Raw genomic sequence first — 16,753 nt, 5'->3', positions numbered from 1 at the left:
CAATGGTAGTCATATCAACTACCAGAAAAAGAAATAAGTTGAAAGCTACAACTTTGAGTAAATAGGAGCCTACTTTTAAATGCCTTGTTTTGTTGATACCAAATAGGGATCCTTTAATCTGGGTCACTGAAATATATCTAGAGACAGTGATCAAGCTATTCTGTATTATAAACTGAATGGGATAATTTTAAAGATAGATAAAAAGAAAATTGTATAAACTTTAAGAGAACAAAATATTTTGTTTTAAATATATATATAAAAAAATCTTAGGGCTAAGCGTTAATAACATTTAGAGAACCAACAAAAGAAATAAGCATCATGCATCAATACATGAATAATAAATGAAATATAAATAGCATTAACAGTACAGATAATTAATTTTATTCTGTTCATAACTGGTATTTCACATATTTAATTCAGTAAAATTATAAGGATGTTAGCAAATTATTTATTTTTCATCCCAGATATGATATTCAATTTATTGTTTTTATGATTATTTATTTATCAAAATGCAGAATTCCCAGTTGATGCTTTCAAAGGGCAGTTTTTCTAAAAAGGAATCTGGCATAGTTTAATCAAATACAAAAGACTTAATCCTTTATTTTATTTGATATTTCTGTTAAAACAAAGTCAATATAATTAAAATGAATTTTTTTCCTAAATAGATTAAGAAAATATAGATGTAGATATTTTATTAAAATTAACAAAAAAAAATCTAAAACACTGCAATATATATATATATATATATATACTTTTTAAAGAAAACAGAAAACTATTTTCAAAACTAATTAACTCAGTTCTCTGTAAAGCACTTTCAATTTCCTTTTTTAACTTATGTTTACTTATAAGCTATTGAAAATAGCACAATTTGTTAAAACTATCTATAAAAAAACTTATAAAATTATGAAATAACAGAATTAATTTCTGCATTGTCAATGCAACAAAGAATAGATAAATTGCTATTTTGCAGCAGATATATTCAATCTGCATAAATCTTTCATACATTCCCTTTCATTATTTTATATGAGCAAGCATTTTCATTCCTTTTATTTATTAATGAAATTTCCTCAATAAATTGACAAAAGAAGAAAAAGGTAGGGAAGGACAAATTTTTTAAATAATGCAGAAGGAGAGGAAGTGAGCTTCCATTTATATGAAGATTCACGTCACAATATACTAGAAAACAAAAAATTCATTAACATACAACAAACAATTTTTTTAACTACAAAAAAAGCTTTCAATAATGAAACTTTCTCTCCTCCTCCTCCTATTTCTCAAGTAATTTTAGTCATTTATTTAACGCTTAAATTTCAGAACATTTAGTTTAATTATTCTTAAAAGTGCCATGATTAAGATAATTCTGAAATAAAATTAAATCCTCTTTTTATATTTTTTTGGAGGGAAGCAGCCACTTTTTATTTCTTTGCTTTTCCTTTTTCAGAAAAATTACTAAACAATCAATAAAAAATCATTTCATAAACTTTTTTATATATAATAATAGGTTGTTGAAATATAATCAAATATAAAAAGAGAAAGATTATTTTCGAATTGCTTGCATTATCTCTAATACAAATGGAAGATTTTAGAACAAAATAAAAATACTGCATCAAAAATTCAGAGATGAATAAAGAGCTTGAAAAAAGCAATCATAAAATAGATTTTAAACTTCTTTGTCAAAGAATTCTAGGGTCAGTTTATTCATATTTTATTACTTAACTCCTAATATTGAAGATAAGCTTTATAATTTATTTTCAGTTTTAAAAAAATCAGAGCCCGAAAGATTTAAAAAGCAAGTAAAAGGAAAAAGAAATGAAGCCTTCCTCCAGTCATTTAAAAAATATTTATGGCTAGTTCATATATTGAAACTTTATTTTGAGAAAAAAATTAAGATTTGAAATTTATCACTGAATAAGTATGATTTACTAAGCAAGCAAAACAAATGAAAATACAGTCAGATAATAATAAATGAAGAAAGGAAATAACTTAGCTACTGTCTCACTCATTAAACTTCAAATGAGAAGATATTTTGAAAACAGTCAGATTCAATATGAATAACAGTCTTTGAAAGAATAAAAATGTATGAACTTTCTTGACAAAATATTCTATAGAATTTATTCTTCATACCTAACCAGATGCTTATTAATGCAGAAAAAAAAAAATCCAAACCATTATTTTACTAGTTGCTAAAAGATTCTAATTTTATGAAATTTATGAAGCTACATAACAGTTTCTTCTGCTGTTATGCACTCAAAACTTTAATATGTTGCAAGAATAAATCATTTACTTCCAAGTAATATTCACCATTTAATTTAGCATTTTATGTTGAAGCAAGGTCAGTGACAGTTTAATTCAAATATGAAAATACAGTATAAAGAAAAAGTTGACAGTTAACATACAGGTTTTTAAAGTTTATTCATGCCATTTTCATATTGTAGATTCAGCATATATGAATTTTCATATCATTAACTTACTATGTAAGACAAAAAGCTACACTGAGTATGTAGTAATAAAAATGCATCAACAATAATTTAGCAATTCATTACTTCTAAATGAGTTCGATCCCTTTCCCCCTTCCTTACTTGTCAAATGTTTCTATACTCCTAAAGATAAAGCTCTTATTAAAATTCATACGCATAAGTCTGTCAAATATATAAACTTCATTGAAACTTTTTTTTTTTTTTATGGATAGGTAAGGATATTTAAAACCTACATTTATACATATATAAGAAAATATAATTTAACTGCAGTTATTCCCTATTTTATGTTTAATCTATTCATAGTCTTTCATTTTCAGAACAATCAACTTATCTGAAGCACAGTTATTTTAGTACAATCTATCACTTTTATTTTGAAATTTACCTTTCCACACACATTTTTAGTAACAAAATTCAAGGAAAATAATTACATCAGTTTTTTTTTTTTTTTTTTTTCCCTGCACTCTTTACATAGAGATAGCATGAGTTCATTAAGAGTATAAAAGAAGAGTCTTATATTCACATTACATTGCTCAATACTCCCATGAAAGATAGTATAAAATAATTCAAAATAAAATTCTGTATATTCCATCTACCTTAAATCTCACAACCACATATATACAGCTACCTGAATTTTACAACCAATGTTACTGATAAAATAAAAACAATCACATGTATTCTAAAGAAAGTTCTACACAAAATCTGAGTATAAAAATGATATAAACAAAGATTCTTCCAAGTGATCACTTTTTCTTGCCACTTCTATATCAAACTAAAAATTCTACCTACATTTACTGCATCTAATTTTGGTTTAGTTACATTAAAGCCCTATTGCAAAGCTACTGCTGAAAGTAAATATCAATAAAAATTGAATAGCAAAATTTGACAACTTCAAAAAAAAATTATAACAGTAATTTCTTAAATTTTCCACAATATAACCTTCTCTTTAGTTCCCTAACAGAACAAATTTTAATATGAATTCTGAAATAGTTGACTGAAATCATTATTTAGCTTCAATTAACTAGACACAAACATAAAAACTTCATGAGTGAATTCCCTTAATACACTGAAAATAAATCATATGTTATAAAATAATGACAGCAAAAAATATCAATTTTAAATATTGGTTTCATTATTTGCTTATAAACTGAATTTTTAAGCTGTAAGGTTATAAATAATATTTTTTAATGCCATATCAAACAACACAAAATTGATCATTATTATAAGAAGCTATTTTAATAATGTCCATGCTAATACTGAGTTTTAAAAATAACCCATGAAGATCACACTAATAATTATGAAATTTAGAACCAGATTATTATTTTTGAGAGTACACATATATCAATTTAACACGAATATAAAATTGAAATATTATGGATTATCCATATGTAACGTTAGAATTAAAGTTATATATTACTTGTGTTACTGAATAAGCTAACACAATACCTTAATTAGTAAAAACAGAATTTCTTTATCATTTAATATGTTCAACCAAGTTTACTCAAGTTTCAGCCACATTTAACTCAAATCAGGGCATTAAGTAATTAAGAAAATGGATCGTGAGACTAGGCGGGATTATGAGGAGAAATAATGATATTGGTGACGGTTTGGCTTGCTATCTTATTTTAGACATTTTAATATCTGTAGTCAAAAAATAAATAGCAAAATCCTCTTGACTTAAAACATTTAATTAAAACTCACTGAGAAATTATTATAATTTTATTTTGATTTAATCTTTATTAATTATATTTAATTTGCATATTTGTATTCAAGTTTTGGAATTTAACAAAATTTATAATAAAAATGGTCACATTTTTTTTTTCACTAGAAAAGCTATTAAATGTAAAAACAAGCTAAAAGTAGCTTAAAAATTTTCAACTTCATTCTCTATTTAGATGTCCAAATACTCTTGAAATAACATAAATTCTAGTTTATATTCAAACACTATATTAGTATATATCAGAAATTCAATATTATAATAATAAGAAGAAAATATATTAAGCGACAAAATAGCATGCAACAGAAAACAGACTAACTTTCAATTTCCATAAACTGTTAGAGATATACCTTAATCTGGTAAAAGTATCAAAATAAATAGGTATGTTGCCAGATCAACAGTAAGCTATACTGCCCCATATATTAATCATAATATAGTATTAATGCAATAAAGCAACATTATAGCATTTATTATAAAACAAAAATTACAGAAAATATGAATAATAATTGAATCTAATTTACATTTTATATAGAAGATCATTAAAAACAATGTAGAAGATCGTTAAAACATAACTCTAAATGGAAAAGAATAGTATGAAAAATGAATTAAACATATGAATCAGGGATTCCAGATCAGAATTCTAATACTATCTGAAGACAAAAATTCAATTAATTGATTGAAGTTCTAGTGTCTTAAATTGGCATTAGGAAGAGGATATCTTTGGAGAGACCCTTTTCATTAAAATAACATAAGTACAGCAGTTCACAGAAAAAAACTTGTCCGAAATAAATTTTAAAGAGGTTTTACTAATTCTGCATTGAAAAATTAACCTCGCATTAAAACTAAAATAAATAGAAATATAATGCTAATAATAAGAGTTATAATTAAAAATAAAAATCCTTCTTGAATTTTATAAGGTTAAAATTTGATAACTATACAAAAAGTGATTTCAAATTCAAAAATAAAGAATCAAGCTTTCTAATAATGATAAGAACAATAAAAACTATTTTTAGTCATTGGATTGATAGACTAATACATCTTACTCCATTATTTAACCAAATTATTATTACAGATATTACTTTTAATTTTTTTTTTTTTTTTTCTATATTCACAAGAATGTGGCAAAAGAAATCTCAATATAGGTATCACATTTAATATTGTCATACTTGCTATTAACTATCATGGGAGGTATTTAGTTAAAAACTAAAAATATAAAAATATGCATTTTTTATGAACAATAATATTTTTAAAATAAAATAACATTTAAAAAATTATTCTCAAACAATTATACTATCAATACTTCTACATTAATAAATTTTATATTATTCAACCTCCAGCATTAGAAGAAAAATGCTACCTCATCTCTAATACTCCCTTTAATTAATCATTTATAAGAACTGGTAAAACACACAATTTAATCCATATAATGCAAACAATTCAAATTATGTAAAATTTTAAATTAATTTAAAAATTACATAAATTGTTTAAATTTTTAATCAATCAGTGATTACAATATTTAAAAATTGTAATAATACAAAAGATTAAAAAAGAAAGAAAGAAATCAATTGAAGATTAAAACCCAATTTTCACATGTTTTGCAGGTTTTTAAAAAAATTTGTATCAATCTAAGACAGAATAACCTTCTATACTAGTGATTATTCACCATAGAATATTTTTGATAGAATATCTGAAATATTTACAATATACTATAATCTAAGAGCATTTTCACAATGTTTTACATTTTACTGAACCATACATCCATTCATGAAAAGTACTAGATTTAAATGTTATTCAAGTCCATTCTAACAACCCTTGCTTTTAAATATTTATGTACTCTGAAACTTACTTCATTCCAGTTTTATCATTCAGCATTACCTAAGGCATACAGTAGTCAGGATTGTGCATAATGTTAAAATCAGCGGAATTCCTTAAAGCAGGAGTTTTTATTTAATTATTCTGAATATAAAATAAGTAATATGGATGGAATTAATTAGAACTAAAAATTTACATCCACAGCAAAATTAATCAATACTATTGCTTAAGGTAATTCAAATGTGTTCTCCCCCCTCCCTCATTAGAATATAAAAAACTGTTGTTGATTATTTTCATAGAATTTCACTTACAGAAAAAATGTTTTTGTTAAAACACCTCCCAATGGTTTTATTTTTAATATATAAAACAATTACAGCCCATTTCAGATGAAAATCGATAAATGACAAAAATGATAATGTGGTGAGCATAAACAGAAATATTTTATAACGTAAAAACTGACAAAGTTTGTTTTAATTTGTTTTGTTCACATCGACAATGTGCACACAAATCCGAATGTAAACATACTTTTGTCCAACTGTGTCTTCCGCATTACTAGAAGGTTGTATTACTTTGAGGGCTTCTAAGGCTTTCATTAGTTTGTCCATTGTAGCCATTGTATCAGTTAACAAGCCTCTTTTTAAAATTATTCTAGTTTCATGATTTCCATGACTTCACATTTTCCCCGTTCCACCTGCGAAAATGTGCGCTTTAACCAACGTAAACGGAGACTAGATCAGCTGTGGTGAAGATATTTCTTCTTGTGACTTATGGTTCTTATTATTTACTTATTTTTTACAAATAAATTAAAGTTATTAAAATTTGAGAAAAGTATGCTAATACATTTACTATTTCAGTATTGAAATTTAAATTGTATCATCTATGTTATCGTATTATTTATATATATAGATATATTATTGGTGTACTCGGCATCGTGGTTAATATAGTTCCATTAAGCTAAGGAGTTTGTAATTGTTCTCTTAGCAATGTGTAGATGTTTATAATAATGTACTAAATTCTAGTCATTTAATAATTCACATATAATATGTTTTATAGTAAATTTTACAATCAATATGCAGAGAAATATATTATCTATTTGAGCTTATTCTTTTCACGTGGAAATAATTTTTTGTTGCCAGATACATACAATCGAAGATGACCAATGTATCAACAACCGCTAAACTTAAGCTAGTGTAAACACTCTTCAACTTCAACTTCAACTTCAATAGAAAGTTTGTGTATCTAGTTTCTGATCGAGTTCTGTCGTCTGCTAATACGCCTCTTTATATTTAATCAGTATATTTACAATTACATCAGATAAAAAGAAGCATGTTTAATTTTCGATTATGACCCACTTTTTTATTAATTCATCAACCTTGTTACTTAACGGTGAGTGAATAGATGAGAATTATTATCAAACTTTTACATTTTTCAATGAAATACTTGTATAGTTTCTCAATAATTTGTATTAATTAATTGCCCGTTATGATTGTATTTTATTCAAAGTATACGAACTCTTCAATCTTAAATCTCCGAAACAAGATAGTTACTCTACTTTACCCCTAATAAAAAAGTTTGAACATAGATTTATATTTTACCTTAGCTTGCTGACAATTTTGAGAGAAATATTGTGTTGTTTACATATGCATATATACAATCATTCTTCTTTCTATCGATCATTAACTTTTTCATTGAGATTAATTACAAGCTTTTTTTTTAGCTTTATGTTTCATGCATTGTAACTGATAAAGTTATTTATTACAGGTTAAATTAATTTTATGAGATTTGGTACAATTTTGCTCATTGGTTGGGAATTTATTCATTGGCATTTAAATGTTGAAGTATGCTTTATCAAACAGTTGCAAGATCTTGCTGGGATCCTTGCTAAATGGTAAATGTTCTTTCCTTAAGAAGGGTAGGCTTAAATTTTCCCTATTTGAATTTCATTAACTTTATGGAATCGTATGGGAAAATGTAAGAGCATTATGTTTTTTTAGAAAATTGTCCTCTTAAGGTTTTTATTGTATTCATAAGCAAATTTTGATTCCTTTTTTTTTCACCATACTATAAAACTATTAAAATTATTATTATTATTATTTTGCATCAGTTTTTATTGTTAGTATTTCTGTTTATGATGAATCCATGAAATTTTCTGTGAGGTAAAATATATTATTTGTTTTTAAAATTTTATTAATTGCTAAAAATATTCTTTTATTTCCTGCAATTTATTTAAACTAGTCTAAATTCACAAACTTGAATGCTTCTAATAAAGAAATAAGATGATAACCTTTTTATTGTAACATTACTTTAGACACTGATGAAAAACCAATTTACCATTTTAATGTATACAAACATTGCTTTTCTGAAGGACTTTTCAGAGGAAATGAGTTTTTATGTTTGTGTTTCATGAGGCATAAGGAAACCTCTCACAATTCCTGTGCAGTTGTAGTGTCATGATTTTGGGTTTATTAATTCTCTATATGATGTTTATTAAGATTGAAGTTTAATTTGAATTTTCAACATTCTCCTTTATGAGAAATATAAGGACTTATTGCTGCATATTTAATATTAATAGTCATACCCAATATATTGTGCTAATACTTTGTTAAAAATTTTCACAAGTTTTATTATTGTCCATAGAATTTTCGTAGGGCTCCTTTCTTAATTTAAATCTGATTTTTAGAAAATATTTCATTAGGGAAAACTACATCATCAGTTCCACAATTTTTTTCATGCGTTTGGATATTATGTTTAATTAAAATTTGCCAAAACGATACCAGAAGAAAATGTATATGCAATACTCAACATATTAAAACAGTACATTGGAAATTCATTCTACAATCAAAAATCATTGAAATTTCTTATTTAAAAATGCATAGAGTATAAATTCCATGTATATTCTGAGACTATATTTTTGTTGATAGCTAAATATATAATAATTTGTGTAGCATAATTTTTAAATTATATCTGAAATTATTAAAAAATTATCATGCTGTTATTATTAAAAAAATGTTAATTTAGAGTTGTAGAACATCTGATGTATGTCTTTTGAAGTTTTACGCTAGTTGAAAAAAAGAATCTGTTTCTGAAGGATGGTTAGTAATAAGAATTCAGTGTTTGGAATATCATTTATTTACTAAAGTGACATTTTAAGTTTCTGTAATATAGATTATATTAATAGCAACTATTGCAAAGTAATTCAAATTTATGAGAAGCAATATTGCATACCATAGATGGATGAGCTTAATGGAAAGCATTTCTCTCAGAAAAATAAAATTACGTAAACTAAGTGTATTAATGAAAAATTTTCAGTGGATGACTGGATCAAATTTCATTATTTGAGTTTTTAAGAAGTATGTAAATCATCTGAGAAAAAGGATTTATGCAGCATAAAATAAGACTTATTTAAAAGTTACATTAAAAAAAATCTTTTCCTTTTATTCTCTAGACTAAACTTTTACCTTCTTTTATGCTAGGTACAATAGATACTGTTGTTCAATAAATTCTTTAAAATGTTTGATCACAATCTAATTGCTATGTAAAAATATGTAGTATAAGAGTGATATGAATGCTTCGACTCTAATTCAGAAGCACATCCCCAGTCTAGGTCACTGCAGGAAAGATATATATCAAGGAACTAGAAATTTTCCAAATTGAAACAACTTACCAAATCAGTAACATGTCAGGATTTGTTTGAAATAGTGATAGTCAAAAAGATTTATAGCTAACATCGATTACCGATATACACACACAAAAAAAGGGGGGATCCAAAAGATTATTTGAAAGACTGAACAATAACGGCAATGAAGCGTTTAAGGAAATTAGAACATAAGATGCCAAATGCCCCCAAACAAAGATCAGAAAGGCGAATCAACCACTAATTCATAGTGGATAATACGTAGAATGAAAGTTAAAGGATATAAATCTACGCATAAATGCGTTTGATTTTTTAAATTTATTTACAAATGATGATCTAAACATATAATATGAGTTAATAAACAGTAAATTTATGTCCTAATAAGTTTATTAGTGTACTTTTTTGAAGGAAAAAAAAAATATCGGCTATTTCTTTTGGGGGTGGGGAGGGCGTCTTTTTTATTATTGCTCTCATTTGTTATTGAAGTTTTCTTAATTATTTTGAATTAACAACCTTGGAGTATAAAAAATCTGCTGTATTGTAGAAGATCTCAAAAAACATGACGCATTAAAGCGCATATTAAGATACTGATTATTGAAAGTTTATTCCTTTATCATATTAATTACTGTAACAGATCATGATTAATAAATCACTATATAGAATAGCATGTACAGAGTGTGCTTAAATTCATGGACTAAACCTTAATTATAGGTAAAATATATATTAAAAAGGGCTTTTTTTTTTTTTGTACGGTAATATTTGGTCGGAAATAAGAAAAATTTTGTGACCCGGCTTTGTCACAAAATTTTTGATATATCATAATGTCATATAATTTAATCTTTGTCATATAATTTTTGATTTCATGGGAATCGTTGATAGTACAAACTTAACGCCTCTTTTCCGTTACAATTCGCAGCCCTGTACATTAGAAACATGTCTGTTTTCTCAGAGAACATAAATCGCTTTATCACTCAAAAATACTCTCTATCAGAAAGAATCGTTTGAAGCTAGCATAATATCATTCAGACTTAATAGTTTTGCATACGATTTAATAATGCAGACTAAATAAACCTCCATAGTTATTCAATTTTTTTTTTATTTCCAAAAATTTATCTTTATTTAATCAACATCATTAAATTTGTATATCGTCTACTCTAAAAATATTATTTAAATAAAGAGCTTTTTTTTCCTCACCTATATTGCTATAATATTTTTTATATGTATATGTATTTTGTGGTCCATGAACACAAAGACGCCCTATATAATATTTCAAATTTTTATGAGGAACCATTTCAGTCAGCTGTATTTTGATTTCAGCTTCATAGGGCCGCGGTTTTGAGTCGGTTTCATCAAATGTATACTAGTCTTCCACATAAAATATTTTTGATCATTGGTTAAATTCCTCGCTTTAGAGTGTTGCGGAAATTTGAAGTGCAAGATACCTGTTCACATATCGTTTTCATCTCCGAACATGGTTGAAAGTTATGGGGTCCATCCCCAGTAGCCTTCATTTTGTTTTAAAAATGGGGTTTAATGTGACAAATCAATAAGTTAGGATTTCCAAGCTCAGAAATCTTTGCGTTTGATTCCTTCAAAGCTCCGCCACCATCACCAATTAATACATTCCTGAATAAAGTATGATTTCTTGTAGACGACGGAAATTTTTTACTGCTTTCTTAAAAGAAGTAAGGGGTTTTTCTTTTCAACTGTCCTGTATATCTCCATATGTTTTTTTTTTTTTTTTCCCTTAGTTGTATGATGCATTATGAACTTCTTTCCTTTCGCCATTCGAGATGAAAATGGACATAAATTTACAGCTTTGGTGTCAAAACCATGTCTAAATATTATATAATATTATTTAGTATTTAGTAAAAATAGTATTAGTATTTAGTAAAAATATTATGTGTCTGCCTTTTTGTGGTTTTGAACTATCGAGTTTTCATGCATACTATTCGACAGATTGATTGACAGTCAGCTGTTTTGTTGCTTTTTTTATACCATAGGTTGACAATTTTGATGACAAAACCATGCTCTAAATTCAAATTGTCTAGCTCGTTTCATTGTTAAATTGTAGTGTTCATATGCTCACGGAAGGACTCATCTTTCGTAAACTTATTTTCTTTAAAATTTTAATATAACTACAATGGTGTTTACTACAGTTCATTGTGAAGATTAAATTCCAAGTTTTATCCTTGTTGTACATTGCATTTTTGAGTTATCGTGCTTTCAAACCAATCAGACGTAGTTCTCCACCCTTGCCCCAAATGGGATCAGGGGGAATTCTGGAAGGTTTAAAACATAGAGATTCGTCAGAATCTCGAGGCAGTGGGCGTAACAGGAGTAAGGGAAGCCCAGACATATTAAATTTTTTTTCAATAGTTTTGTTATTAATAATTAAACAAGTCAAATGATTCACAGGGCATTGCGTTATTATTTTGCTTTTTCATCATATTTGGCTTTAAAAGAAGTCGGAAGCGATTACCCTATCATCAACTTGGCAACCTAGACATCCATGCCCCTTCGCTGCCCTCTGGCCGCTGGGCTACTGACTCGATGTCGATTATTTTCATACTTTCTATTTATATACGAGAAAATAAAAAAACGGAACTTTCTGTATTCAGGATATGATGTTCATTAGCTAAAGCCTTATATTGCCCCGGTTTTTCTTTTTCTCATTACATGTAATAGAATTTACTAGCACATAAAATAGGATATTCCTTTGTATGAAAGTACTTGGTTCGCATACTCTTAAAGTCCTTTACTTTCCTTAAACTTCGTATGATCAAGTGGGGTCATAAAATGACCCTCATGCCAGTTTATGCCAAATATTTAATTTTTAAAAAATTATTGTGCTTTCAGTATTTTTATAGCTGATTTTAGGTAGACTTCTATAGGAAAACTACCTATTGAAATGGTTCTCATGACAAGACTTGGGGAAATTTCTTCATCGATCATGATCCCTAGAACTCAAAATCACCCTTCGTTCAAAAGTTTATATATATACTAGCCGCCTTTGGCGATCAGCCGGTTTGCCAGTATTAATGATCGCTTAAATTTTCAATAAATTATTTTATGTAACATGGTCTCTTAATAAAATTTTCTGCGAAATATTTTTAAGCTTCAGATTTTGATATATAATTCAGTCATACTATTATGTAGACCTTAAATAATTCTGTTCATTGTAGTACTTATCTCTCTCTCTCTTTAATTTTTTGTCAGCGACCATAAAATTTCAACTTAAAATTAGAGTGGAAATGTTAAACTGCAACTAATATAAAAACATTTTTTACTAAAACCAATCTTGTCTTTTTTCTTTAAATATGAAAATTGAAAGCAGAATCCTTCGGCATTAAATTTGTATGTGCACTGCAGAATAATTTTCGTAATTTATATAAAATTTCAAAGAATTATGCAACACAAATTTCTCTGATTCCTCGTAAAATTCAATTTTTAGTTTTAATTTCAAAATATTTTAAAATGATGTAAATAAAAATATTTTATTTCAGTCAAAATGTACTTACGAAAAAATTATGAAGTTTAAATTCTACATAGTTCCTTTGTCCTAAGCAATCATATGCTGCGATATACTCTTGGTACTTCAACTTTTAAACAAATAAATGAACGTTTCTATCTTCTGCAATCAAATCTGACCGATTTATGAAGTTTTTATATATCAATTTTAGAACAATCAACATTTTCATAATCATAGGCCAATCACTGTCGAGAAATCCTGGCAGATGATGGGCGCTTCTTTGAGACGGTCGATAAAGTGATCTAAAATCGCCAGTTTTTATAGAAGAGTGATATCCAAATTTCATAAATTAGTCAGTTTTAGTGATTGATTTAGTTCATTGAAGTTCAACAATTTTTATTTAAAATATTGCTGTCCCAAGAATATTTTGTTAAATATGATTCAAAGGGCAGGATACCTATGCAAAAATTTAAAATTCGTAATTTATCAGAGCATTTCTTCACTCAAGTTACACAAAATATAATTATTTATTTCGTTTAGACCATTTTATTAGCAGATGTATACCCCGAATTAGCTGATTAGAGTGTTTATCCTACATATATTAAACCATGTTCGCCTTAAATTAAACTGTTTATTGAATTAATAGTATAAATATTGTAAAAGATCATAGAAAACTTTTTCTCCATTTTTTTTTTTTTTTTTTTTTTTTAGAAAATATTATACTTTAAATTTTTTTACGTTATACAGACACGTGTTGAAAATTACACTTTTAAATATTTATAATTACACTTTTATGTATTTTTCAGAAATCAGCCAGTTTTAGTGACTGATTTTGTTGATTGAAGTGCAATACTTTTCATTTTAAATATTTTTGTCTATAATCGATGAAGTGGTCTAAAATCGCCCTTTTTATTGTATAGTGAGATTCAATCTTCATAAATCATTCAATTTTAATGATTGATTTAGTTGATTGGTGTAACTTTTTTTTATTTAAAATATTAGTGTATCAAAAATATTTTGTTAAATATGACTCACAAAGCAGAGTATGAAAAAATTTAAAACTCGTAATTCATCAATGCATTTATTGACTCATGTTACATAAAATATAATTTTTTACTTCATTTAGACCATTTTAACAATACTAAATAGTATATATGTCTATTACTGAAGATTTATAAATAAGACTGTGGGCCCGAATTTGAATTGGATATCCTGTATATATTAAACCATGTTTACCTTAAATAAACATGGTTTAAACATGTTTACCTTAAATATGGTTACCTTAAACGTGTTTACTTAAATAAACAACTTTATTGAATTAATAATATAGATATTGCAAACGATCATTAAAAAAAAAAAATATTTCATTTATTTTTTAGGAAATATCACATTTCCTATTCATTTCATTTCATACAGTCACGTACTGAAAATTACATGTTTTTAGACTTAATTTGAAGCGGTAATTAATTTATTTTTTAATCACAGCTTTTGTAAATGTGATGGCAACACGTGGATAAAAGCTAATATTTTCCCATTGATGTGCTCGTGCAGATTAAATTTTATTTTTTATTTTATGCGAAATATAATGTTGAAAAATATGGTTAAAATATTTCTTTAAAAATTCGTTAACAATCGAAACTTAATTTATAGGTTAAATCATTGGTATCATTTAAAATATAATTTTTTGAGTTTTAACTTGATGTAAAAATCAATTTTGTGCTGTAATATTTTCGGAAGTTATAGTGGAAAAACGCTGAAATTTCGCTTAATTTTTAATTAATTAAAATTATAATTAAAAATTCAAAAAATCGCTCCAGGGTACACATATCCGGCCTCCAAGGTATACACGTGCCAAATTTGGTAGCTGTATGTCAAATGGTTTGGCCTGTAGAGCGCCAACACACACATTGAGCTTTATTATAAGTAAAGATATGTATATAAGCATAATTTTTTAAAAGCAGTTTCGTGGCCGGAGACAGAGAGGCCGGACACTTTGAATTTTTAAACCTCGTTTTATTTCATCCCTGGAGGCATGATTTATGGACAAGCAGCGCGGACGAGGCACGTCCGTTCACAGCGGGTACAAGAGCAGATTAGAATAATTTTCCCAATGCATACAAGTGCAATAATTTTCCCAGTGCAGTCCCCATACAATGAGATTCTGATAGGGATTTCTTACGCCACGTTTCGACCATAGGCAAGGGAATCATAGGGATCTTTTAAAAGAATGTGCTTGCTGGACAGTTTTTTATCCCTTCACTCGGAGCGTGTGAAAGTGCAAATGTCAGCATTTTTATAAATTTCTCTTGAATTAATCAAATAGAAAAAGTGGAATGGGATCAGGAAATAAGAGAATACTTTAAAATGAAGTTAATATGTGTTGAATTGAGCGAAAAATTAGGAAATTAAGTTAAAATTCGATTTTAAAATATAATTACACACACACACACACATATATATATTGTTACGAATCTGTAATGCTGCTTCCCAGCATAGTTGGTTCCACCATCGGAAAGAATGCTTTACAGTCATCGTTACTGGACGGAGTCCGGTGTCGCGTCGGAGGTTTAAGAGCTTGGCGACTTTGGCGCCAAAATAGGTTATACTCGAAACATCGAGAATTTTCCCGAACCGTCCAGTAGGAACCGAGATACGCCTCGAATGTTCCTGATTGGTTGAGAGGCTTCTAGCCCCGCCTCTTGAGACCTATAAAAGGAAGCGGCCGCAGCTGCTAGGGCAGAGTAGTCGGAACCGACGATAAATAACTGGCCTTCCAGAGATAAGCGGAGCAGAGACGGAGTGAAGCTAGTGCTGAACTAAACTGTGTTCTACTGTCTGCAGTAGAGTCTGTTGTATGCTGCTGTGTATGCTGTTGCATGCTGCACGTCTCGGCTGAAGATAATCGTCTTCTATGCTGTATATAGTTGTCGTATTTGTGCTGTCCTGTGTGTCCTCGTGTAAATAAACGTTGTTGTTTTCTTTCTACTGTCGCCTGGTAATTGAGCGTTCTTCACACCATATAACTTCCACTATCCAAACGAACCCCGGAAATTTCGTAACAATATATATAATATGCGTATAAGGCTTTGCCCATGTTATCTTGTGAACAAGATTACTAGAGTAATTTTGTTTGGATTTTAACTGGCTTGGAATATGTTGTTTGGAATGTAAAAACCTCGGATGGGTTCGTAAATGGGCTATCTAGTTTAAAGGGGGTGGAAATGGTGTGAGATTGAAATTTTCATTTCTTCATAACTTCCTTAATATTGAAGATAGAAAAATAGATTTAATTAGCCAAATTAGCGCTTCATTAAGACAAACAACTTTTGCAATAAAAAGTTTTCTGTAACTGCAATATCTTAGAAGTTACAGGCTAAAAATTGGTTTTTAAACCCTAATTTCGACAGTTTCTAACATCAATGAGTTATGCTGTCGATTTTGAAGTAAATAATGAAAGAAAAGTTTTATTTATTTTCCATAATTTGAAATTCTTTCAAAGCACATGGTGTAAAAATTAAAAACTTGAATTAAACTACTGAAATTAAAATTAGAAAGATTTAATGGTAACAGGAAGTAAAAACGATCAGCTTAAAAATTTCCAGGAGCTATATGTTTTTTTAGTTCTTTTAATATATATTTTTTAA

The 16,753-nt window shown here is 27.5% G+C and overlaps 2 protein-coding genes across 3 annotated transcripts in view; one reads left to right on the top strand and one right to left on the bottom strand.

The window, feature by feature from the left end:
• LOC129958136 (huntingtin-like) overlaps positions 1-6,729 on the bottom strand; it is a 131,236-nt gene extending 124,507 nt beyond the window's left edge. For both annotated transcript variants that reach the window (XM_056070348.1, XM_056070350.1), the window contains exon 1: positions 6,529-6,729. In XM_056070348.1, coding sequence (XP_055926323.1) covers positions 6,529-6,617 — 89 coding nt within the window. In that variant the 5' untranslated portion in view covers positions 6,618-6,729. The remainder of the gene's footprint in view (positions 1-6,528) is intronic.
• Positions 6,730-7,226: 497 nt separating this feature from the next.
• The window catches only part of LOC129958154 (TBC domain-containing protein kinase-like protein), a 71,371-nt gene continuing 61,844 nt past the window's right edge, over positions 7,227-16,753 (top strand). The window contains exon 1 of the mRNA XM_056070386.1: positions 7,227-7,389. The gene's annotated coding sequence lies outside the window, so the exon portion shown is untranslated. The remainder of the gene's footprint in view (positions 7,390-16,753) is intronic.

The sequence above is a fragment of the Argiope bruennichi genome, chromosome X1 (genome assembly GCF_947563725.1).
Source record: "Argiope bruennichi chromosome X1, qqArgBrue1.1, whole genome shotgun sequence".
Taxonomy (NCBI): domain Eukaryota; kingdom Metazoa; phylum Arthropoda; class Arachnida; order Araneae; family Araneidae; genus Argiope; species Argiope bruennichi.
This window is presented reverse-complemented; position numbering and strand designations above follow the sequence as displayed.